The sequence below is a fragment of the Mandrillus leucophaeus genome, unplaced genomic scaffold (assembly GCF_000951045.1).
Source record: "Mandrillus leucophaeus isolate KB7577 unplaced genomic scaffold, Mleu.le_1.0 Scaffold51, whole genome shotgun sequence".
In the NCBI taxonomy this organism is placed as follows: domain Eukaryota; kingdom Metazoa; phylum Chordata; class Mammalia; order Primates; family Cercopithecidae; genus Mandrillus; species Mandrillus leucophaeus.
The window spans coordinates 5,558,817-5,586,175 of record NW_012105475.1 but is presented as its reverse complement, the minus strand read 5'-3'; the positions used below and the strand labels follow the sequence as shown (position 1 = coordinate 5,586,175).

General features: G+C 43.7%; 1 protein-coding gene across 1 annotated transcript in view; it reads right to left on the bottom strand.

Annotated features, from left to right (window-relative positions):
* Positions 1-27,359, bottom strand: part of COLEC12 (collectin sub-family member 12) — a 181,077-nt gene that overhangs the window by 44,373 nt on the left and 109,345 nt on the right. The window contains exon 3 of the mRNA XM_011996358.1: positions 152-274. Coding sequence (XP_011851748.1) covers positions 152-274 — 123 coding nt within the window. The remainder of the gene's footprint in view (positions 1-151; positions 275-27,359) is intronic.

Genomic DNA, 27,359 nt, shown 5'->3' with positions numbered 1-27,359 from the left:
TCAAGATACAGAGATGAAGTTTATCATGTTGCTATTTTGCATCTGAGTTGTACGAATGAAATACTTCATACTTGCAAATATGAATTTTCTCATGCTTAACTTAATGAAGGAACACTTGCTATTTGGAAGAAAAAAAAGAAAGCATACTTACCTTTATATCCCAAAATGGCTACTGTGATTGTTAGCAAGGCACACAAAATGTATAATAATATGATAGAGAACTTCAGCGCCCAGTTATTTTTACATTTGGTACATTGTGTTCCTTCCTGAATACCTGTAAGAGAAGTCAAATTATAATAACAGTAAGCAAAGATGTCATTTAAAAATATATCTTTTTGCATTTTGGTTCAAATACTGGGACTAAGAATAATTTTTACATATGCCTTACTATGCTATGAGAACTATTGTGACAGTAAACATACTGCTTGAGCAACATAAGTACTTTAATATTACCATTCTATTGTTATAGCTGTATTTAATATGACTTTAAAATAATTGCACATAACTTTGTTTCATAGAATACAGTCATGCTTCATTTAATGGGAATACAGTCTGAGAATGGCATCATTAGGCAATTTCATCACTGTGTGAACATCCTAGAGCAGGGGTCCCTAATTCCCAGGCCATGGACTGGTACCAGTCTGGTGGCCTGTTAGGAACTGGCTGCACAGCAGGAGTTGAGTGGCAGGTGAGCCAGCGTGACCACCTGAGCTCTGCCTCCTGTCAGATCTGCGGCAGCATTAGATTCTCTTAAGAGCGCGAACCCTATTGTGAACTGCACACGCGAGGGATCTAGGGTGCGTGCTCCTTATGAGAATCTGACTAATGCCTGATGATCTGAGGTGGAACAATTTCATCCTGAAACCATCTCTCGCCCCCTGTCCATCCATGGAAAAATTATCTTCCATGAAACTGGTCCCTGGTTCCGAAAAGGTTGGGGACCACTGTCCTAGAGTGTACTTACAAAAACCTAGATGGTATAGACCAGCAGTCCCCATCTTCTTCCCCAATTTTTCCATGGACCACAGTAGGGGTAGGGATGGTTTCGGGATGATTCAAATGCATTCCATTTATTGTGTACTTTATTTCTATTATTATTACATTGTAATATATAATGAAAAAATTATACAACTCACCATAATGTAGAAACAGTGGGAGCCCTGAGCTTGTTTTCCTGTCAACAGATGGTCCCGTATGGGTGTAATGGGAGACACTGACAGATCACAGGCATCAGATTCTTATAAGGAGGGCACAACTTAGATCCCTCGCATGCACAGTTCACAACACGATTCGCGCTTCTATGAGAATCTAATGCTGCCGCTGATCTGACAGGAGGCGGAGCTCGGGTGGTCATGCAAGTGATGGGAAATGGATGTAAATACAGATGATGCTTCACTCACTCGCCCGCTGCTCACCTCCTGCTATGCAGCCCAGTTCCTAACAGGTAACCAGTCCATGGCCCTGGGGGTTGGGGAACTCTGATATAGACTACTACACACCTAGGCTACATGGTATGGCCTGTTGCACCCAGGCTCAAACCTGTACAGCATGTTACTCTACTGACAGGCAACTTTATTTTTGGCAACTTTAACACAATGGTAAGTATTTGTGTATCTAAATATAGAAAAGGTACAATAAAAATACAGTTTTATAATCCTATGGGACTGCCATCATCTATGCAGTCCATTGTTGACTGAAATGTTATGTGGCACATGACTGTAGTTTCAAATCAAATTCCATTATGATAATTACAATGATAAGTTCAGTAAAAATCTCTATATGACAAAATATTTAAACATTCAAATTTACTTATTTCAGACATTATTAGACCTACAACAATTCAAATACAACAAAAAAATCCTATTGATTGGTCCCTTGATGTTTGTTTCAGTGGCGTGCTGAAGTTGGTTCTACTGGCTTGTAAGAGCCAATTGTTAAATTTGTAAGAATTTTGAGAGCTGGTTGTGAAACTGTTGGTAGCTTGAAATCCGCCTTGCAGGGACCATTTACACCATAGAAATTGGCAAACACTACAAATTAGGATGACCCCCATTCGCTGGCCGCAAACAACTAGTTTACCAGCATGCCACCGGTTGTAATGTATTATAACCTATGGCAGAAAATACAAGTAATCTTATAATTAACTGCCCAATATATAACAAAGTTTGCATATTACATGTATACAAGAAACAGACACTGACACTTATATATGTTATCATAGTGATTTGAATAATGACTGTAGAACAAATAGAAAAACCAGACACTTTTGATGAGAAGAGGTAAATTTTTACTGCTAAAAGTTCAAGTTTTGGAAAAACATTCTTGTCTGAGCGGTAAACCAGCATCACTGCTGCAAGTGACTCCAGAAACTAACCTTTAAAACGAGAATTTCCATCTGATAGATTAGAAAGACACACAAGACAAAGACTGTGGATGTTTTAATGTAAAAATCACATTGTAAGGAATATCAGGAGATTCCCTGTTTCCCCGACCTGTTTCCCTATGTGTGTCTTACTAATAGCGTCCCCCAGGAGCAACAGCACATAAAGAGGACTGATCCCCTATAACTGTGCTCAATAACTTTTGATGGGTAAGTCATGAGGATTAAGCCACAGTCGAAGTTTCCCTCCTTTGGTTTGTAATTTTACGCATAGTGCCCTTCTTCAGTGAAAAGAGCTCTTCAGCTGTGTTTAATGCAAAATGATGAGAGAAACAGCATATAACAATGACTTAAATTTAGCTTTCAGGGTTCAACCAATCCCTCTGGTGTTCAGCACATCTCTCTGGCTGTAGACACAAAGGGAGGAGGTGTATCTGTCAATTTCATGACTTAGAGCAGTGCTTCTCAAACTTTGGGGTGCATCAGAGTCACTTGAAGCACTCATTAAAACACATTGTTTCTAATTCAGGAGGTCTGAGAAGGGAACTGAGAAAGTGGATTTCCTTTTTTTTTTTTTTTTTTTTTTTTTTTGAGATGGAGTTTTGCTCTGCTGGAGTGCAGTGGCACGATCTTGGCTCACTGCAACCTCTGCCTCCAGGGTTCAAGTGATTCTCCTGCCTCAGCCTCCCGAGTAGCTGGGATTACAGGTGCCCGCCACCACGCCTGGCTACTTTTTCTATTTTTAGTAGAAACAGGGTTTCACCATGTTGGCCAGGCTGGTCACAAACTCCTGACCTCAAGTGATCCACCTGCCTCGCTGCCTCGGCCTCCCAAAGTGCTGGGATTACAGGCATGAGCCACCATGCCTGGCCAAGAATTTGGATTTCTAAGAAGTTCCCAGGTGATGCTGATGCTGATGATGCTGTGGTCTGGGGACCACACTTCAGAATAATGTTTCTCAAACTTTAAAGTGCTTACACATCACATTGTTGAAATGCAGGTTCCAATTCAGTGGGTCTGAGGGAGGAGCTAAGATTCTGCATTTCTGTAAGGTCTAGGTGACAACTGGTCTGAGGACCGCACTTCAAGGAGCAAGGGTTTAGTTTAGAAGCTGGTCATGATGAATTGACCTTTGGTTAACCAATCCCTTGAAGGTGAAGCTGTAAAATTAGACTCACTGATCAAACAAACCTAGAGTAAATCAACTTCTTTATTATAATTTTTCCATTTTCCCCCTCTCTTTCCTTTCTGTCTTACTTCCTTATAGCCACCTGTATATCTCAGCACCATCTCTTATGTCTAAAACTGACTTCATTTCTAGCCCTGCCAAACCAGATCTCCACCTTCCACCCAACTTTTCTTATTGTACTCAACTTAACTACTATTACTACCCCAATTCCTCAGGTGGTTAAACTCAAAGACACCATCATTTTTTCTCTTGTACTTATTCTCCAATTCAGTCACCAGGTCTTGTTAATCCTCCAGTGGGCTATTTTTCAACATGATCATCATCATCTACAGTTTACTGATGTTCAGTTACTGCCTACAGTGTGCCAGGTTCTGAGCTAGGTCCCTTACACACAGCATCTCTAATCCATAAAAGGACTGCAAGGGGGCATCGTAGTGAGAGCTGAACTGACCAGGACTCCAACCTGTGTCAGACTCCAGATGCCACGATCTCTCTACTAGGCCATGGTCCCTCTCTATAGCCATCCTTTCCTCTCCATTTCCCCTGCCACCACCCTAGGGTGAGATCTTTTCATCTCAGTGGAAGCTTCCTCTTCCATTCCCACTGGAATCTAGCCTCACTCTTTATATTAAAATACCACTGTCCTCATGACATTTGCTAAAAAGGAAAAAACCAAAACAACAAACTTTCAAGAAGGCACTCTTAACTAAAGGATGTGCGCATGCACACACCCACCCACACTCCCCCCACCCTGCCACACATACACACCAGTGTGTAAGCTCTCTGTAATCTGACGGTATAAAATGAAAAAGGACTCTTTACAACCAATAAGAGTAAAAATACTTTTGAAATTTAGAGAAAGGAACATATAGGTAGACCCACAGACACGCCACATTCCATGCTGAGAAACCATGAACTTGCTTTGGTGGCAACTGTGAAGCACAGAAGGGCGACCGACACACGGTGCTGGCCTGACCTCCCGCTGAAGGACTGGGTGGCACTCCCACGGCTGATGGGCAGCGGTTATTCCTTTGGGATTTTTGGACCATGCTGGGTGAGCTTCTTACGCCTCTTCAGGATGATTTCTTAGCTTCCACCTTAGTGGAGCCGCAGAGGATTTGGTTAGAGCAGAGATTATGGTAGATGACACAATCTGGGAGCTAGAAGGTTGTGCAGATCAAGTGTCATTGTGTCATTGATGGGAAAAGAGAGGCCCAGAGAGAGGAAGCAGGATCAGAAGCCACATGTCCTGACTCCAGCACACTCATCTTTCCCTCCCATCCTTCCCTGTGAGCTAGCCCTGTGGCCGCCAGGCATCTTGTGCATGTGGTATTCGTGCAGTTCCACTCCCAGACAGCTGTCACTGGTTCACATTCCGAAGAGCTGGGGCACTTCCTCACTGTGTGTTATTTCTCACTGCTGACTCCATCAGCATTTAATCAATATCAGATGGCACTGCCTGGCCTCCCTTTCCACTTGACACACTTTCTCTGTCTTGTTTTGCCCCTCCCCTGACTTCTTTTTAATAAGAGTTCTGTTTTATCTTCCTCTCTGCCCTCCGCTGGGAGGACATCTGGCCAAACACACGGATGCCTACTACAAAGGGACCCTGCTGGCTCCTGTAGCTGGGGCACCCCCTCCTCCTTGAACCTAGATGGTTACAAAATAACATTCAAGAGAGATATCCCCCTGTTACCAGCCTTTGTAGTGTTTGTTTTCTTAGCATTACTTTCCAGAGCCTGGGGACTTTGTTCCCATGGGAGGTGGGGGTGGGCAGGGAAGGAAGGGCTGGGGACTGGTATACAGAGTGCTGCAGATGAGAGATTCCAGCTCAGGAAGTGAAGCAGTGCTGCCCCTCAGCACTAAGAGATCCAGCGTCCCAAAGAACCTGGCCCCAAGAGTACATTTGAAATTCAGTGGCCTACAGGCAGCAAGGACCTGAAGGGTGCATGCCTTTCCGCTGCTTCTCCCTCTTGAACTATCTCCTGCTGAACTCCACTCTTGGCTCATGTTTTGAATGTATTTTCCAGTGTCCAAGTCTTTGTTATACAAAAAAGTGTGGGGGCCCAGTGAAGCCAAAATCGCGCTGGTTAACTCCTTGAGTATTCCATGGAAGTTCAGAATAGGCTGACAATTTGGTCCCCAGTGCCCAAACTCAGAGTCCCCTGGGCCGCCCTGGTTCCAACAACACATTTCAAGTAGGAAGCTGGCAGTGGGGGAATGGAGGCTGCGGATCAGTGAGCCGTTTGCTGGTTGGGGAATAACTGAAACACTCCAGGAATGACAGTGCAAAGGGCCAGAAGAATTCACCAGCAAAGAGAATTCCTTTCTGCTGTGGTTCTCCATAAAGAGCCCTCCCAAGTGCTGTGGTCCAGGCTCAATCCAGTCTGTTTTTCCGATCTTTTTGTAGAAAAAAAAAAGAGTCTCCTTCACTCTCATATTTTTTTGCCATGTGTATCACTGAAGGTGGGCTTGTGTGTTAAAACGGGTACACTGCAGATCCATCCCCTTCCTTGGCAGGCGGAGGCTGGCATTGTGGGTGAGTGTGCGGGCACTTCTGGGCTCTTTGCATGATCACAAGTGTCTTATAGCTCAGTGGTGTTGCCATAAAGATCATGTTACCAAAGAGAAGCTTTAAAAAGGGTCAACTGCAAAATCCAGAAAACCACGAGTTTTGATCTGAGATTTGCAGTGACCTTTTCATGTGGTTTTTTTACAGTTATTAATCTACTGCCTGGTGGTATAGATTCCCATAAACCCATAAGAATGATTTGGCTCTAACAGTAAAACGGATGATTCAAATAAATTCCTATAATTAAAATGCCCTCAAAAGCAACAAAACAGTAAGAGTTAACAACCTGGTTAGTTGTTACGCAATACCACTGGAACAAAAGTTAGATACATAAAACACTTTATCCACTGAAATAACTAGCTTTTCCTTACAATAAAGGCTACTTACTAAATGATGAAATATGGAATTAGTTAGTAAAGAAATTTTTTTTATTAGTGAGTAATTTAGTTCCCCAAATACAAATCCCAGCCCTGGACACCTTACTATGCCAAGTTTCCTAACGATGTGGATAGCCATGAAAACGGAAGCAGGACAAGAATTGGAAATGAAATCACTTTCTGTGCAAAATAAGTGAAGCCTCACAGCAGCTCTGTATTCATAAAGATGTGTTCAAACCAGAAAAGTTACTTAGAAGGGAGTTTTATGACAGCATGAACTCTTCGGCATTCATTCTGAACTTACATTCAAATTCTGTGCATTTACCAAGGGTATAGTTTGTTTTCATTGAAATTTTTTCATGTGTATAAAAAGAAAAGGCAGTCAGTTCTGGTTTGGTTTTATTGTTTTTTCTTTAAGATTATGCATTATTTATTTAAAATTTATAATTTATACCCTGCCTACTAAAAAAGAATTGTTGTAGGCAAAAACCAGATGTAAGGGTCCCACTCAAGAGTATACAGTGTCTGCCAGAATATATAGTGGCTCAAAAGAACGCCATTATTTTCTCTTTGTGGTTTTTATAAGAAATCTTTTATTAGATGAACTGTCCACAAATGCTTTCAATTCCAAGGAGAGGAATCCTTGCTCACTGGGGAGCTCAACCATCACATCTCTTGCAGTCATCTCTCCTCGCTGGCCCCTTCCTCTTGGCTCTATTCCTATTCATTTTATGCTATGGGCACAGAGTGAACTGTCAACATTTCAGCAGCCTGACTACTTCATTATCTGGCACTACCAGACAATGTCCTTCTGGGATTAAGTGCTGAATCTTTTCATTAAAAGGACTCATGAAAATGCAGCTCTAGCCTGGGTCGTCAGTCTGCTGTAGAGTTGAGCCTGACACTGACTCTGACAGGTAATTGAGGAAGGCCATGAGACATTTCTTGAGTGGGTGAGAGTTTGCTATTGCTGTGAATGTGAAGAGGAACTGCTGAGGATGATGGCTATTACTGAGGACCTGATACGGGCCAGGAACCCTCTCCTTGTTACTTACGATGTCCTTAACAACCCTGCAGAGTAGGAATTCTGACCGTAATTTTATAGATTTTAGGAAAGTGGGGAGTTCAAAGAAGGTGAGTACTCAAGCCACTGAGTAGCTGAGCTGGGAGTTGAACCTAAATCTTTTGCGTGTTGCTTCTCCAAGTTTATTCATCTCCAGAAGTGAAAAACAAAACAAAGCAAGATAAAGGATGTCCAACAAGATAATCTAGAAAATGGACCAGTTAGACTTGACGAAGTATTCTGTCAAAATAAAGGGGTGCAGAAACATCCCTTCACATGTTGATAGATAAGCCTTTCTTCGAAATGAGCAATAAAATGTAGTCTCCAGTGGGTTAACTATTACAGGCCTGATGCTTCTGTCAGCTATAATTTTTCCTTTATTATTCTGTGGTGACACACTTAAGCAGCAAGTTAATTCTGCCCTAAATACATGCTCATTCTCTCTAGGAGAGGTCAAGAGTGTCTTGGGGTTTTGGCTGGTAAGGCAGTGTTAGCCCCTCAGGGGAATATCCCCCAATGCTGAGGGAGTTCTTGGAGTGAGGTGGGCCAGGGGAAGAAGGTACCTTTAAAATTTCAAAGCAAACTATGGGATATGCAGGGGCCTTGATCAGCTTAAGCTTGAAACCAAAAAACTGGGTGCCTCATGGTTTTCTCTTGAAGTTCTAGTATGCTTGAAATGGGAACCCCAAAAGCTAGTCTTCAATGGCTCCTTCATCTACAGAGCCAAAAAACTGCTTGTGGCTCAAGCTTGCACGAGCTGGGCAAGGTTAGACAGAGGCAAGGAAGAAGGTGAAAGGAGCGTTGATCAGATGGTGATTTAAAAATTTACTTACCTCTAGCCTCTCAGCCTCCCTCTAAAAGAAAAATTATCTGGAATACACTGGCAAAAAATAATATTTTTTTCTTTACCAATACCTCTTTGACCCCGTGGTTCAGGAATCCACAGTGATTCTCCAGCTGCTCCCACACCTTCTGACCATGTTGGCACTCAGAATCTTGAGGCCAGGAGGGGCGCTGGTTGTCACCTTGGCTAATATCTATCTCATCGTGAAGAAACTGAGACCCAAGGAACTCCACTCCTCTCTCCTACTCCTCCTGCCCCACGTTCATACACTGCCAGCCTGGCTTTAGGGCTCAGGTTTTCTACCTCCCAGCTGGAGTTCCTTCGACCCCAGAATTCTGCCCACATCACCACATTCCGTTCTTGCTACATCCTGTTTATTCATTTATTCAAGGTGTAAGTAGCAGGCAGTAGTTATAATGGTAAACATAACAGACAAAAATCTACCTCTGCCCTTCTGGAACTTGTATTCCAATGGGAGGATGTCTTCATATGACAGAAGGTGATGAATGCTATGGTAAAAACAAGGCAAGCACTGGGCGAAGGGCACGTAGCGGGGGACGTAGACGTCAATTTTAAGTATGGTGTCTGGAGCCCTCTCCGCAGAGTAACATTTGAGCAAGAGTTTGAGCGTGCGTAGGAAGGACCCCGGGCACCTGCATGGCTGTGGTCTCTGACAGGGCTCTGCTCATTTCGTTTCCACTCTGGGCTGTGAGATTTGCCCTTCTCCTTCCTGAAATGCTCTTCCCCTCTACCAACTAACTTCCTTTGTGCTTACTCACAGATTTCTTCCTCAATGCACCCTTTCCAAATTTGCCTTAAATCCCTAAGCACCTGTGTGGTTGACACTGCACACATCCACACTCCCCATGATCATCTTCACAGCTACCTCGTTGCACAGGCATGAGGGTTTTGTTTCTCTGCGGTGTTGCGTTTGCATTTCCCTAAGCAAAGCTGCACCCGCTAGTACTCGGCACATCCTGCGGCTTAACAGAGACATGACCGGAGTACAGACCCCAGCAGTGGGAAGAGGCCTTCGCTTCCACGAGCAATCTCCCTGTCCCCAAATTGGAACCTGCTGGCAGGCGGCAAGGGATTTCACAATCTCCTCTCCCAACTTTGTCCCCAGCCTTCTAGGTGATTTGCTGATCTCACTGTCCTGTGGGCTGCGGTATGGATGTCCTGGGAGAGGGGCACAGCTCAGGGGTCTGACAGTCAAAACACTGACACTGATCAGAGCCCCTTCCTCCCACACATCCAAGGCTGATGCCACAGGGAGCCGCGGCCTCAACAGTGGAGGGTGGAATGGAGGTTATTGATGAAAGGAATGCAAAACATGCCTTCAGACCCCTGCCCAGACCAAAGTGAGTCCCAAGACCCTACAGCGTTTCTCCATCTTGTGGGTCTCGGCACTTACAAAACTCCATCTGATAGGGCCAAGATGAGAACTGTAAACCTGCAATCCAACACTTGCCTTGAGTGTGGCTGCTTTACGAAGTGTCATTTGGGGGCAGCTGAAGGACTAATATAATGACGAGGGGGAACAGCACTGAGCAGGACAAATCTCAGTTAATGACAAGGTATTTGCTGTTTGTCAGTGACACAGTGTTGGGGCCTGTGAAAATTATGCTGCCGAGCAGGTGCTGGCAAAGACGTGCCTACATCCACTTTCCCTCACATACCGGTTCGATTCTTTTTAACCACCAAAACTAGTGTTTTGATGGGGAAAAAACGTGGACTTCAATGTAAATGAAAACATCAATCAGCCTGACAGACATTCCTCATTCCTCAAGAATATGTGTTTTTCACTTTCTTCAAGTGAAGATGATAGTCGAAGACACTTAAAATTAAGGGAAGGAAGCCAAGACAGAGCAAGAGATTTCACCATCGGTGTTTTAAAGCAATCATTCTGTTCCGCGTTGAATGTGGCCTCAGTCTTGAACTTAATGAGAAATGAGTCAATCGACTTGAAATGATCCAATTGAGGAAAAGTTGGCACAAAAAAAAAAAAAAAAAAAGGAGGGAACTGGGAGGGACCTATTTTAATAGACTATTGGCCCACGAAGGCTGCGGGGGAGTGTGGCTCCAGGTTGAATGACGACCACCCCTGTCACTAGCCACATACTTGTTATTAAAACTAGACAAAGGCCTGGTGTCGTGGCTCATGCCTGTAATCCCAGCACTTTGGGAGGGTGAGGCAAGAGGATTCCTGAGGCCAGGAGTTCAAGACTGGCCAGGGCAACATAGTGAGATACTGTCTCTACCAAAACAAAACAAAACTAGACAAAGGAGGGTGGGGACAGAAATATTTTCATGGGGCAGACAGCTATAGTTTTGGAAGTCAAAGCAATGAAACTGGAAATAAAAATGAAAAAAACATTAAACAAAAAGTCAGAAGGCATGCAATGAATTTGGAATATAAAATAAATGGGAACATGTAGGCTTATCTAATTTTCCATGCCTTTATATGGAGTTTAGAAATGACAGTTAAATTTAGAAAATTGTTTAAAACTGAAATAACTAGATAGGAACACACGTTTGTATGCACACACATAAAGTGACTTTCTTCAGACAGTAGGGATGTTTGTAGAAAAGGATTTCTAAAGCAAAATTCAAAGTCGCCAGGCACAGTGGCTCATGTCTGTAATCCTAACACTTTGGGAGGCCAAGGTGGGTGGATCACTTGAGGTCAGGAGTTTGAGACCAGCCTGGCCAATATGGTGAAACCTTATCTCTACTCAAAATACAAAAAATTAGCTGAGCATAGTGGCACATGCCTGTAGTCCCAGCTACTTGGGTGGCTGAGGCAGGAGAATTGCTTGATCCTGGGAGGCAGAGGTTGCCGTGAGCCGAAATCCCACCACTACTCTCCAGCCTGGGTGACAGACAGGGACTGTCAAAAACAAAACAAAACAAAACAAAAATCAAAAATCACAATTTCCCATGGGTTTATCATGGGTGTGACTGGAGCCAGTTTATACTGACTGATGACCCCCAATTATTGTTATCTCTTCACAACTCTATATTCAGTGACTTTATATTGGTAGCATGAAATTGGTCATGCTGGAAGTATTTACACCATTGAAATCAGCAAAAAGCTCCAAATCAGGGCTTTTGCCTTCTGGAGAGCTGGCTGTTAAACATTTGCCAGCACACCACTCAAACCCGTGCAACTGATCCATTGCATTTAAACAAGTAAAGAACTTATCTGTCCATATAGAGTAATTACTTGAGAAGCTCAGGATCACTGGCACCACCAAGCTTGGACATGAAGCATCATTCCTTTCCTTCCCCAGAGGTGATACAGATCTTATATGCCCTCTTACTAGTGATATTTTACACATTAAATGTTCTGAATTCAAAATTTCCATGGAAACAAGGTAAATTTCAAATTTACAATCTCTGTGGGGTGATTATAATTTTAGGTTCCTAGTGAAACTGAGCATGTTTAAGGTTCAATTCCCACATGTCTGTTAATTTCACACCATGGATACAGGTTGACTTAACTCTGGCCAACTACCCTGAACGTGCACTTCCTTCTCATGTGGAAATGAGGTACAGAGGGACTGGCCTGAGCTGTCACCCACCTGACATTAGCATGGCAAAGTCAAGAAGTAGAGCCCTGGTGGATCAACCTAGGACAGGCAGCTGTGGAGGACACATTTGGATTCAGATGGAGGAATCACCACCGAGGAAAGGACTTTGAAGAATAACCCCCATCTGGAAGATACTCTGTTTACCTCTCAAAATCATGCAGGGATTAAAACCCCACCTACCAGGCAGAAAAAAAATAAGAGTTCAGAGGAAAGCAACACTTCATTACATTCATGAGATGCATAAATGACTGTAACAGCAGCAGACTTAGAAATCAAAATGGAAAAAATCAGATTCTACCAGCTGAGCCATTCTGCAGGCAGAAGGCCTTTTGAACTTCAGCTCTTACAGCAGAGAATGAGAAAATGTGACCAGGAGCACATCAGCTCTGGAAACAAGTGAATAATGGAGATCAGAGACGCAGAAAATACACATACAATTTCATATGGTATGAAATTTTTATGGTATAATCACTTCATTGTATTTCATGCCCAAAGAAATGAATTTTATTTCCCCGATGGCCAAACAGCTCCTAATTACAGTTGTAAACTGGTTAAACGGGCTTAACGAAGAGCGGCTTTGGGTGAGGACTTAACAACACTGTCCAGTCTGCACTTCGCTGAGGTGTTCCCCACCTCCCCAGTGAACGTAGAATTTGGAATTAGTACCGGAATCACCCAATAGGGATTCACTCATACATTTTATTTTTAATTTGCAGCATTTATTTATTTACATTAACTTCCAGTACGCTGCATGTGGTTTAGAACATAATGTGAGTTCATTGCTTATTATTCTTTACAATATCCTGTGGTAAGAGAGACCCTTCCAATTAAGAAGAGGTACTTGTCTTGAGAAGTTCACCACACAACGGGATCCTAGGGATGGTCTCAGCTTGACGGACCCAGGAAGCACACCCCTTCTAAATGGTGCTTAGCCAGAGCTCTTCCTGCTTGGGGCAGCCAGGCCTCTCAACCCTACTCTGGAAAAGCAACTAGAAGCTAAGGTCCTGCTGCTGATGGACTAGGAATACCATTTTTGCATCTCTGTCATGCACAAAGACAGGGCTCATTCATCACCTTCCCATTATGCACAGCCCTGAAGAGGAACTGAAAAAGAAGGATTCAGTGATTCAGAAAATGTTTGTTCCTAAATGAAGAATACAATGAAGTCTGGACAGCTCTCACTACTATGCAATGTTCCTTCCTGCTGGAAAGCAGTTGTGTTATTGCAGCAAAGCTGGTCAAGACAACCAACCACCTGTAAATACAACCTACTGGTTGCCCTGAAACAATCTGTCACTTTCTACAGGACTTAGGGGAAACAACACCTAATAAACAACACCTAGTAAAGCAAAAGAACATATACTACAGTCAAAGGAAAATCTCATGTACAACTGTGGTAATGACAGTGCTTATAAAATTAAAGCACTAATTTATTAGGGTACACAGAGCCCCAGATGATGCTGTGATTATATGTTTACTAAACTTTATCCGGAGGACTACTGCATAGAAGTCAATCTTCTTGCCTTTGAGCTCGTGGAAGACCCATCTGTTTCTACTCCTGCTCACTTCCCAGACACACACCGCAACTGGGCACAAATCATGGAAACGAAATGTTTATCCAAGTGGAGCTGGAAAAGCCAGGACCCCAGGAAGGCCCTGGGGTGCAGGGAGGACCCCTTCTTTCACAGGTTTCTGCTGCATGGGCCTAGGGTAAGATGGAAAGGATCACAGAGTAGGGGATAGAAACAATTTTTTTTTAAAGAAAGAGAAGAAAATCTTCTGATTATCTGGACAGAACAAGAGAAAGGGGAGCTGCGGCAACAGGAAAATGAAAATAAGCAATAACAGGCCTGTGACAGTTGACTGTAGGAATGTCCCTGCCGGTGGGTAACTTGTGTCCTGACAAGCTGGGAGAGCCTGCGGCAAAGGATCTGTGCTTTGCTCACTGGGACCTAGAGAGGACACAAACTCTTTCTGTTCCTAATAAAGAACAGGTTCAAGAGAGTGAGGGGAAACACACCGAGGCATGAAACTAACATCTGCACAGCAGCCAGCGGCACAGCAGTCACATTACTTGGATATCCAGGGCAGAATCAATCAAGTATGTGAGTTCCGACATAGGCACTGTGGTGATTCCTGCGAAGGTTTTATATCTGCACACTTGGTTTGCAGAGTGCAGCTGGACTTCTGCTCTCATTCTTCCCTCAGGTGCCTTCGTGCAGCACCAACTCTGTGAACCAAACACTGTGACCCCACCCACCCATCCCACCTCTCCCTACTCAGAGACGCTAGGTTTAGACAGTGAAAGCGTTCTTTGGTAAATGCATTCCACAGTTCTCTTCCAGTCTCTCAATCCCGCTCTCAAAACACAAAATAGGTAACAGATCAAAAAGACCAAACCAGATCCATTAATTTTTTATTGTACTGTCTCATTTCTATTAAATCAAGTACCAGAGTCCTGAAGTCACCGAGCCAAAGCTGGGAGCAGCCAATCCAAATCTTTGAAGTTAGTGCAGAAGTAGGGGCAAAATAATTTCCCATATCATTTTGGAGGATATAACTGAAAGAGTGTTTTTTGTTTGTTTGTTTGTTTGTTTTTTGAGACAGGGTCTTGCTCTGTCATTGAGGCTGGAGTGCAGAGGCGTGATCTTGGCTCACTGCAGCCTCAAACTCCTGGGCTCAAGCAATTCTCCCACATTAGCCTCCTCAGTAGCTGGGACTACATGCATGTGCCACCATGCCCAGCTAATTTTTGTGGTTTTTTTTTTTTGTAGAAATGGAGTTTCATCATACTGCCCAGGTTGATCTCAAACTCTTGAGCTCAAGCGATCCACCTGCCTCACCCTCCCAAAGTACCCTGACTACAACATGAGCCACCACGCCCGGCCAAAAGAGTGTTGTTTACTGACACTGGATAATACGATTCACACAAAATAGAGCATTTAGTGATTCAAGGATGTACCCAGAACATTCTGCCAAGGGGACATTTAACGCTGTGACACAGGAAGTGTCATGATGACTCAGGAAGAGGGGATCCAGGTGTAGTTCCATATTCCAGCAGAACAATGCTTCTGGCCAAATATGTTAAAGCTTCCTCCCATCTTCAAAGGAAACAGAGACTACAGCTCTGTGGCAAGAGACAATGAATCCCTCTGAGGGATGAGTGTATTCTAGTTAGACAGGAACACAGACTAACAGCTGCCTGTGACCAGGACAAAACTGTGATGGTGGCCGTGGTGAACTGGAACACACGCTCATCAGTGGTAAGAGTCTCTTAGTTTTCCTCTTATTCAATTTCCATCTTGATGAAAAATGGGAAATTTGTATGCAATTGATGAACAAATACACAGATTTCTGTGTCATAATCTTACTGCTGATTTTATTTACTTATCCAATGTAAGCTCATCCTATTTGATCACATCTCTGACAGTCATACGGTTATCCTTTTTTCCTCCACAGTGATCGCTGGAAAGGGAACACCTTGCGGCTTCTCCCACAAAGCTTTCGATCCTAATGTGAGGAGCAGACCTCTCCCGTGAGACTATTCAGTGGGGGAAAAGGGCCGTGTGGACACATGGAAATGGATTCGGGCAGGACCAGAACTATTTCCTTAGCCACACAGATGAAAGGTTTTTACTAGTTCCTGAGTGAGGAGGAACTGGAACCCGATATCAAAACCCACTGTATGTCCTTACAGTTTATTGTATATAATTATGTACCATAAACTGTGCATGGCTTACATGCCAGGGCATGGGATCCGTCATTCCCAACAAATCTCGTTGTTGATTTCTGTAAGTCCCAGCTAAGAATCCCCTTAAGAGATTATCTGAACTGGGTAGAATCAAATATTGTGATAGAACCCAGGACCTGGGGGAAGCAGCAACCCCCACTTCTAGAATTCGGCCTGGTGTGCTTCGTGGTACATCTGCAGGTGAGCACCGACTAAGAGGTATACTTGGGGCACACCCTGTGTCCAGTACCGAATGGTGCCAATATGAGCCAATGGGACTTGAGGAACATGTAATTCTGTTCACTGAACTGCTGTGAAGCTGCTACAGCGCCCTGCTAAGTCGTGCTCTTTGTTCATTTCTGAGCTTGGGCCTCCTCTTGCACGTAGGCCCTGTTCCACAAATGACTCCAGGGGATAAGGGGCTTCCAAACACCTAAGTCCTAGAGTGTTGTTTTAAGCCACTTGGCTCATGTGCATGTCTGTAAAGCACTGCTAGAATTGGAGGTGTTTCAAAGACAGCGAGGGGCATAGGAGAATAAATGATCTAATACAGAGAGTGAATTCCTGGTGATTTAAAGCCATTGAGAAAAGGGGCAAACAGAGCTTGGGACACAGTACATCTTGAGGTCCTCAAAAACACATCCCTTAATTTCTAAGAGACCATAATTTATCTTTCTATATTGCTAACACCATATTTGTCAAATACAGATATTATGGACTTTTAATATTAGGGAATTAAAATAGCCTTTTAAACTCTGTTTTGAAATACATACATTTTTTCATGTTTGCACATACAGTAACACACCAGCATATCCAGTGTTGAAAGTATGATCTGAAATTGCAATCAAGCCATTCAAACCATTCAAAGAACCAGCCACATGGAAACTATGACCTCGCCCCTGAAAATCACCCACAGACATTTGTTTGGACATGATTTCAGGAGATCCATGGGCTCTAGAAACCACCTGTAGGCCTAAGGCTCGGAACTTGTGATACCTGGCCTCCCATAGGAAGTACAAGGATGTCCTAATTTTTCCCACCAGAATTTGTATAGACTAGCAAGTTTTTGGGCAGCTTGTTATACTGATAGGCTTCCTAGTCTCCACTGAGGGGGCAATTCTGTTTATAAACATTTCCCTCACCCTTCTTCCCCATTCATTCTTGTGGTTTCCCGGCCCAAGCAATACTTATCTGTGAGTCGCTGGCCCCAATAACTAACTCAACACAGCAACACGTTATGGATGGTGAGTTCAGACCGCAGATGTCTGTGTAGCCAGTTAAGTAGCATCGTCAAGACGATCCAGTGCGGAGCAGTGGCAAAGGACAGAACCACCCAAAAGAAGGGAGGAGGCTGGACACAGATACGTGGGAAGTTGGGGAAAGTTCATCTGTTGTTAAAATCAACAAGTACAATGTCGACGGTGGAGGCCCAGATGTCCCATTAAGAAATGTCCTACTTAGTCTGGAAAAGCTGGCAACTGTTCTCGTGGGAACCAGCAGCAGGAGCAGCCGCTGCAGTGCACGAATCAGAAGTGTCCTTCCTCACACCCAGCTCCATCTGGGTCATGTCCCTCCTCTGCTCAGGCTCTTCCGGGAGCCTCTCCTCTCACTGAGAGAAAGAGCTGAGGTTCACGAGGCCCTAAGCTGTCTGTCCCCCAAAGCTGCCCACCTTGCTCGTTCTACTCCAGCCATGCTGGCCTCGTCACCAGGTCTCGAATACACCAGGCCTGCCACCACAAGGCCTTTGCACGGGCTGTTTCCTCTGCGTAGGACTCTCTCCTGCGGGCACCCTCATGGCTTTCTCCCTTTTTTTAGGGTTTTTACTTAAACATCATCTTCTCAGAGAGGCCTTCCCTGACCATTCTTTTGAAAGACGCAATCCCCCTTCCCCTCGCCTCTACCTCCCTTTCTTGTTTTATTTTACATATTTATTTAGACATGGAGTCTCATTATGTTGCCCAGGCTGGAGTGCAGTGGCTATTCCTAGGTGTACTCATAGCTCACCACAGCCTCAAACTCCTGGGCTCAAGCGAGCCTCCCACCTCAGCCTCCTGAGTAGGTAGGCCTACAGGCACGCACGACCACACTTAGCTCTGTTTATTTTTCTTCATAGCACTTGCCACCATTTAATTTACTTATCCATTTTACTTATCTTTTGGCCTTCCCAACAATGTGAGTTCCATGCAGGCAGAGATCTTTGTTGGTTGAACTGCCCATCGTCTCCCCAGAGGCTAGAAGATGGTTAGAACAGTATCTGCCTCACAAAGTTGTTGAAGAGATTAAATGAATTAATGCCTGTAAAACACCTGAACAGCACAGGGCCTATACTAAGAACTACGGCAATATATGTTATAATTTTGACTTTGTTTTAAATTTTGTGATGAAGGTAATTGGGTAGTTATTACCATATCCATCTTACAGATTCCAAGATGGAGGCTCAGAGTAATTTACCTGAAGTTCTACATTAGTGACTGGGAGAGCGAGGATTCAAACCCAGATCGACTCCATTCTGTGCACTAATCTCCCCTTGCTCTGCTTTGGAAGTCCTGGGATAGAAGAGAGGCAGAAATCCATTCTTTCTGGAACAAGCTCAAAACCTGAGAAGGCTGGTCCACCCTGGGGGGTGGGAAGTGGGGAATAACGGCTCCAGAACCCAGGGACCGTTTCCTTTCAGACTTTACACTGCATGGACCTGACATGGCGTGGGGCATTCTGTTTACTTCCTAACTTCACCAAAAAATCTAATAGACTTTGCCAATTAAACAATGTTTTCATGACCCCAGAAAATCCGTGGATTGGAGACATTTACTTTAAACAGCCATTCCACCATAACAGGAAAAGAGGTAGAGCAGAGAAGTTTATTATAACAGCTGCTTTCATACCTCAAACAAGGTTTGGCTGTTTTTGGCAGGTTGCACTGTAGCAGAGTTGGCAAGAAGTGGACAGACTGCATGAGTTTCCTTTCAAAAGATCATTTTGCTTCCTTAAAAAACCCATGACTGGACTATCTAGTGTGAACTGCAGATGTTTGTTCTTCCTTTGCTTCTCTGTCCTTGGGGGGCTCCCACCCTGCTTAGGCCTAAATGGGGACACAAGTTTGTAGAGCAGAAAGAGCTTTGGAATGGCAAAGTCCTTGATGAGAATCCTACATTTCCTTTGTTAGCTGCTCTTGTCTTTCTCTGCAGGATTATTCTAAGGATTAGAGTAAGGCAAATAGAGACTCCAGCACAGTGTCAGGCAGGTAACAGGCAGCTATGATTATCATGAACTTAGATGGTTAGAGGCTTGAGTCTGAGTCCTCAGGGCTCTCCTGAGATACTGCATTTTACAAAATGCATGCAGCAGATAATGTATAAAGTACGATCTCTTGCCTGAAGCGTTTTTTAAAACAGGACTTTTCTGCACCCCCTTCCCTTTCAACCTACAAAGTTGGTAAGAAATAGAAAAAGAATAGATGTCAGGGTTCCCCTGCACGTGTCATCGCTCTTGGGGTCCAAAAGGGGAGGAAAGGGAAGAGGGGATGGAGGACCTGGTGGTGCCCTGGAGGGCAGAGCTTCAGTGGGTTTTAAACTGGAAATCCTACAGGAAGTGAAGGCTCTTGGCTCCTGGGACCTGGGCTGCCCTGGGCTGTGACTCCTGTAAAACCCAGTGCTCAGCAAGCGGCTGAAACCATTTCAACGCTAATGGCTTCCAGATGGCAGAAGAGCAACCAGCAGCATGATGCTCGTGGCACGTGTGAGCCCGAGGGGTCTGATGCCCATTGGTCAGGCTGCCGCCTGAAACTCATAAAGAACCCATATGAATCAGGACTGGAACCCCCAGCAAGCTTGCATTCCCTGGCTAGATCTAACAGTGTGCACTGGGATATGCCTGTAACTGGCATATCCCCTGCAATCTGCGATGTCTTGGGCAGCATAGAAGCCACTTTTCTTACCCCTTCCAGCAATGTTTATTCTTCAGCATCCAAGTCTGAGACCCACAGACAACACAGGCCTTGTTGCTCCAAGGAAAGGGGCCTCCCAAAACATTTGGGAGAAATGCGCTGGACTGGATTTTTGGACCCTGCTGTGGTGGAGGGAATCCTTGGCCTTTGCTGGCAGCTTTGAAGACCTATTTTTGATTTCCAAAGCTTTTAATCCTTTGTCTATTCAGAGCCTGAGCTTGGAGCATTTGCCATCCAAAGAGACAAAACCTGGTGAGCAGCCCAAGACAGACAGGGCCTGGATCAAAAGGACGCCACCAGCTGGGCACTTAGAAGCACTCACTCCTGGGCTGGAGCCTGGTGAGGAGTGGGGCTGGGGGAAATAGGGCAGCGGGGCAGGCTGGGGCTTGAACTCCTTCCCCACTGAGAGAGCTGTGGTTTCATCTGGACGTTGAAACATCCCACATCCCAAATACCAACTCAACCAAAAAGAGAATATAGAATTGTGCACATCTTCAGCCCTAACCCACTATCCACGGGTGATAATCCAAAAATTTAACAAACGCTCTGCCACTGATCAATGAGAAGGGATACCCGCTGCTGCTGCCCAGCTGAGTATCAGCCCTGCCTGTGGCCCAGCAGAGACATTTAAAAAACGACCACTGCAGTTACTTGTCGGTGGAATCTCCCGGGCAGCCAACACATTTTCCAGTGTTGGCAGAAGTTTTCAACTGCCTGGCACTCTTCCTGGAGGGCACCCTGCACAGCGCTGGCCAGGCTGCACAGAGCTGAGGGCACATCAGAAGAAGTTGTGAATTAAAAACAAAAACCGTCATAAATAAAAGTAGACGGATGGCTATTTTAAGTTGCTCCACCGTTTAGGGAAAGTAGCTGCAAGGAACAGCGGCCAGGGCGTGGAGAATATTCTTCCATTCTTGTGTGTTTTGGTGAACTGAAACGTCCGATGCAATTGGCACTGGTTTTTCAGCCAACACAGAGGCCCGCAGGGTGTGGCCACTGAGGGAGAAAGAATGAAGCAAACAGCACCCAATTCTTGCCCTCCAGGACCTTATCAGGAGGTCTTTGCAATCCATTTCTTGGCGATTACTATTACAAGTTGTAGGTGGATACCTAGCTCCTTACCCATAACCTATTGTGCTCTCCATGAGGTCTCCATTAGTGTCAAAGGGTCTACTAGGAGAACCATGTTTTGTCTTGTCCTTTCAAGACCCTTCTTCTCGACATGGTGTACTCCTCCCCAATTTATTTCCCCTTTTCCTTTCTATTCCGAGATTGTTCTCCCCTCCATTCTTACATCTCCTTCCTTCTTTTCCCCAAGTATCTGCTTTCCTCTGCCATCCTCAGCAGTTTTTCTTCTTCCCAGTTCTTTCTTTCCACCAGTGCCCTCAAGAACTTCACACCCAAACTGCCAGCCATAACCTTGAATGGCCTTGGGTGAAGATTGAGCCACGCTGGTGGTTTCTGGCAACCATGCCCTCCCCAACGCAGGGTTCACTCTGGTCAACTAAGGCTGGAGGGATGGTGCCATCTTTTTATCTCCTTTTATTAGAAGAAGAAGGTTTTGTTTTTGCTTTTCTTCTTTGAGACAGGGTCTTGCTCTGTCCCCTAGGTTGGAGTATGGAGGAGTGACCACAGCTCACTGAAGCCTTGACCTCCCAGGCTCAAGTGGTCCTCCCACTTCAGCCTCCCAAGTAGCTGGGACCACAGGCACATGCCACCATACCCAGCTAATTTGTTTTTTATTTTTTGTACAGATGGGGTCTCACTATATTACCCAGGCTGGTCTCAAACTCCTAGACTCAAGAGATCCTCCCATCTCAGTCTCCCAAAATTCCAGGATTACAAATGTGACCCACTGCGTCCAGCCTGGAGAAAAGTTTTAACAAGCAGAAAGGTCCGTTTACTACAAAGCAGGTCTGTGCAACTAAAAGTTTTGGAAAAGTGAAGAAAATAGAGGAGGACAACAAAGGGAAAAAGGAAGAAATAAAAGGAACAAAGAGCAAAGAGAAAGACCTAACTTCAGCGTGATCACAGTTTATTCCAGTCAAAGCCCAAAATATTAAGACTGTTTCTAATGTTCCACTAAGTAGTGGCCTCTCGGTGCTTCTGACAAGTGATTTAGAGTAAAGTGGTCTGCTCCCAAAGGGGCTTGCAAATATTCATGCATAATGATTTGGTCAAGAAAGCCAGAGTTGCCCAGTCAGGAAGGTGGTGATGCAAAGGTCAGATGAATAAGGGAGGAGTTCATTCATCAACCCGACATGTGAGCATGGCTGGGACAGTGCGCAGAACAAGAGCCATCTGGTAGCTTTGCTTGCAAGACCAGACTAAGAAAGCACCAGAACAAAAACCACAAAGGAGAAGATGAAGCTGTATTTCCGGAGGAAAGCAAAGAGTTCTACCCAAAGCCGAAGTAAGAGCTTTATTTTTTTTTTTCCAATGATGAAGAAAGAATCCTACTTCCCTCTGATTTGCATTATTTTTAGCACATATGCCTCAGCATTGGTGCCCAACACGTCCGGCAGTGTCTTTTCGACAGCCTGAAATTTTTGAGTAGTTTCCCATTGCCTAGAGTGTAAAACAAAATTCATAGCATGGCATAGGAGGCCTTCGTGATGGAATCCCTAGCTCACTCTTCACCATCATCTTTCTGCATTCCTCAGTGCAGCTTCAGAGTACTGGCCCCTTGCAGAGCACATTACGCTGGCTCTTCCCTCCCTTGTGTAATATGCTTTTCCCTCTGCCTGGTACACCTTCCCCTGCCTGGCTAAATTGTACTCTTCCTCTATAACCATCTCAAAACTCACACTCCTCTGTGAAGTGTGAGTTCTCCGGGGTTCCCTCTTCTAAACACCTACTGCACTTGAATGCCATCCCATCGTGCTAATCATCTGTCATTGTCATAGGGACAAGAATGTTATCTTTTCTTTTTATCAACAGTGCCTAACACAGGAAGTACCCCAAATTTGTGTCGATAATTAATGCAGCATTCATTTGAATTCCACACGGATGCACATTTAATTACACACACACACACACACACACTCATGCACGCACACTTGCAATATGTCCTCTCCTGCATCTCTAGGGTTGTGGGTTCCAGGTGAGACCCTGCCATGAAGTTTCTGATCATGCCCCAGTGATATAATATGGATGTGATGGAACGAAGTGAGCTGTGTATCAGAAATCAAGTTTGAAATCTGGGAATGTCTATAAGTTCTTAGAGACCTCATCCACACAGTCCTCAGCTTTCAACTCAGGCAGAGTACGCATGTCTGCATGAGAACGTAGAGTAGATAAAAGTGAGAGAGGGCAGAAAGAAAGAGGTACAGGGTCTTGTGTGGAGCCTCCCACATGGTTCCCTTCCAGTTCCCTAGGCAACCGGCCCCTGATGAGTAGTTCTATCTGGAGAGCCATATATTATTTCCAAAGATGTTTATTCCATTTTTAATGAGCCCTTTCCCAAAGAGCCACTGAACGTCAAAAGTGCTGAGAGAAGAAGTTGAGCCTTTTATAAATGTCAAAGCAAACAGAACCAGGCTCAGAGAAAGCAAGGTAAGTACTGGAAGGAACTCCTTGCACTGCAAGGCAGGTGAAGAAAAGTGCAGAAATGGCTATTTATGTAGGAAGGAGTTTCTGCAAGAGTCAATTGTATTGAGACATACTTCTGCTCTAAAACCCCAGTTTTCAATGTCTGGCATGAAACTGGCAGGAGAGAAGAGGGATATTGAAATCTCAAGGGTTCTGCAGTTCTGAAATTTGATGTAGTTTCTGTTCACCTCAATATAAAGAAATGATAAATATTTGAGGTAATGAATATACTAATTACCATGATTTGATCATTATACATTGCATACATGTATCAAAATATCTCACTGTACCCCATCAATAAATAAAAGTATTATGTGTTAATTAAAATCATAATAATAAATGAAATGCCAATTAAAACAAAATGATAATCCCTTTTTGCCACACATTTTGGTGGGAAAGTAAGTTGTTATAACCTTTTTGGAGGGCAACCAAAATTTTAAGTGTATATATTCTTTGATATGTCAATTTCACTTATAGAAATAATTTCTACTGAAATATTCCAACAATACACAGGTGCATGAATGAGAATATTCACTAAAACATTACTTGTCATGACGGAAAAAATGGAAACTTCTAATGTCCATCCAAAGGGAAATTATTGTATAAATCACGGAGCATCATGGTCTGAAATTCTGTGCAGCAGATAAAACAATAAATTCATAGGCAGTAGCGTGGAGATACATCCTCATGACATACATAGTTTCAAGTAAAATAAAGCAAGTTGCTGAAGGAATTTTTTTTGAAAAAGCTCACCTCTCATCAGGAAAATAATGACTGGATTTACAAATGCCAAGAACTTATTATTCGGGCCTGTTAGACAAGTAAACAGATCTGTGATATCTTAGAGACTTAAAAAAAGAGTTACAGCTGCCACGGAAGAGACAGAAGCATCACTGGGACCTACACTGCTACATAATCTGCAACACACCCGCGATGGAGCTGGAACAGTATTTTTACTAGCACATACCAGGTATACTGTGGGTCAAACAGGCATTGCGGATGGCCAGATGATCTGATTACCAACGAAAAACATGATTTCTAGGCCAAAATGTGTCTTTAAATTATCAAAATCTGTCTAATAATTCACCCTTCCTGTGTTAGGTTAGGAAGTACCTGTATAAATCAGATACAGATGGAAAAAAAAAATCCCTTTTTCTTTCTGCTTTTCATGCCCAGAATCAAGAATATAATTAGCTTCACAGATATGTGGTCTTACTACTTTATATAGCAAATTTACTCATAGGTAAGAAGAGTGTCTTCTAAGTGTTCTGCGTCTCATCACAACAGAGTAGGTTTTCCCAACCTCGCAAATACATGACCTGAAAAAACAGGATTCAAAAAGATTTTGAAAGGCTGGAACTCTGGAGCAAACCCAGTATCATGAAATTCAACAGGAATGAAGTCCTTTCTTACCTTAGGCTTAAGTTTCTATCTTGACACTCCACTTATTAGCACTAAGCCCCTCTGAACCCCAGTTTCTTAATGTGTAGTATGGACATCATTACAGTCACATTATAGAATCATTGTATAGATTAAATGAAATTATGCATTTGCAGTGAATACAGTATATGTGGCACAAAGTGGGCCAGTGTATAGTAAATGCCTGCTTCTTTTCTCCTTTTTGCTGATTCAAGCAAATGTTATTTTTAAAATTTTGTTTGAAGTGACACACAATAATTATACATATGCATGGGCACAATGTGATGTTTCTATACATGTATACATCGTGTAATGATCAAATCATAGCATTGAGCATCACCTCAGACATTTATCAGTTCTTTTTTGTGTGTTGTGATCATTCAGAATCCTTTAAAAATGCAATATTTTTTGGGGTGTCAACTGCAGACAAAGAACATGCATTCTGGCCTGCACCTCCATGCTGCCCATTTTACAAGGCAATTCCCCCAACGGGACTCTGTGGTTTTCCAGGACTGCCTGTACTGTGTGGGCAAGTCTGTCTAATCTGGAGTCCAGGATCGGGAAGTTCATTCTTGTGGCACACCCAACACATATCCTCTCACCTGGGCCTTTATCAGAATTAAAGGTGAATTTTTTTTAATTAAAAAAGCAATTACCAGAACATAAGACGAGAGTAACGGCTTAGCAGTAGCATGAGTAAGAAAGACTTAGGAGTTTGAGTGAGTAGCATATTTAGTATGAGTTAGTGATGTGGTGCTGTTAATATGCAATGAGATGGAGGTGAGGAGGGAGTGAGGTCTCAGGAGGGAGATGTATGTGCCCAACTCCCTGTATGTCTCACCATAAAGTTCCAGAGGACAAAATATGATAATACCTGCCAGAAACATGATAAAAGATGAGTGTAGCTACCCTAGCTGTGGAACTTATGTTGGTTTTGTAGTAATGTAAAAGAAAAATCAAGATAAAATCTAAAAACCAAGAAACAACTACGAGTTTTAGCTTATGGAGAGATCAATTCATTCAACAATAGGCTGTAACTTCCCATCTCCCCTAACTGCCCCTCTACCCACTCCTTCTCCACACTCTACCTGGGCATCCAACAATGCCTCTGATTAGTAAAGAAAGAATCCAGCACAGTGGTTCTATTAGTCCATTCTCAGGCTGCTAATACAGACATACCTGAGACTGGGTAATTTAACAAGGAAAGAGGTTTAATTGACCCACAGTTCCACATGGCTGGGGAGACCTCACAATCATGGCAGAAGGTGAAGGAGGAGCAAAGTTACATCTTACATGGTGGCAGGCAAAGAGAGAATGAGAACCAAGCAAAAAGCGGTTTCCCCTTATAAAACCATCAGATTTCATGAGACTTATTCACTACCATGAGAACAGTATTGGGGAAACCACCCCCATGATCCAATTATCTCCCACTGTGTCCCTCCTACAACACGTGGGAATTATGGGAGCTACAATTCAAGATGAGATTTGGGTGGGGACACAGCCAAACCGCATCAGTGGTTCTCAATCTTGGCTACAATTAATATACCCAAGAAGCTTTTATAAATTTTGATGCTTAGACCACATTCCAGGTCTGTTAAATCAGGGTCTCTGCTTGTGGGTCCCAGGCATGCATCCAGTGGATTACAGCGTGCAGCCGAAGTTGAGAACAACTGCTCCCGAATGCTAGTCCAACTCACACCTGGAGGATGGTACCCATTCTGGGCCACTAACTTGAGGAAGGCTGGAGTGTGACCAGGATAGACAGAAGTCTAATGTTTGACATAAAGACAGCTGGAAAAGGACATGAAGAACAGGAGGCTCAGGGAAGTGTGGTTGTTACCTGCAAACATATGAAGGACTGTCACGTGTAAGAGGAAGTTATTTTGTTTTCCCTGCATTGCTATTAAAAGTGGGAACTAGAGGGAACTAAATTTCAGTCTAACCTAAAAAGAGAACTCTTTGAGCAGGGAGTAGGAGGCGCAGTTAAAAGAACGTGCAACCTATTGCTGAATGCTGTGCACATAAGCTAGAGTGAAACCCCGTTGGTCAGAGATTCTGTAGAAAGAGGTCGGCACAAGACACAGGGAATTGAACTCCATGACCTTTAAGGTCCTGTGTAACTGTGATTCCAGGTGTCTTTGATTCTAGGGGCTCAATGGCTTGTCATGGACTAATTAGCAACTTTGCAGAATGAATAAAAACATTTTGTTGAACTCAGGAGAACAAATCCATCATAAACCTTACCAAATGCATAAGCACAAATGGGCTGGGATATAGGAATAAGCCTAAGAAGCCTGAAATGCCTAGAAGTTCTTTCCACAGCACCATACAGTTCATGAGAACAACTTAAAATATAGCAATAAAAGGCAATCACAATAAATGGCCTTGCTGTGGCAGCTCTCTGGAAGGATATCTGCTGATTTAAGAAGGCAGACACTCTGGAGGAGACCCCTGCTGTTTATATGGTTGTCCAAGTTAATTATCCCTGTACTTTCAGATGAAGTGAATGGTAATCTGTTTATCTAGGTCAAATAGTTGGAACCTACTCTGTCCCTTGACAGTCATATGAAAATACGTAGTGTTGTCCTTTTGGGCATTATAACAAAGATCAGGTTAAAAAAATAGCATCCACTTCTTTATAGGCACAACATAGCCTTT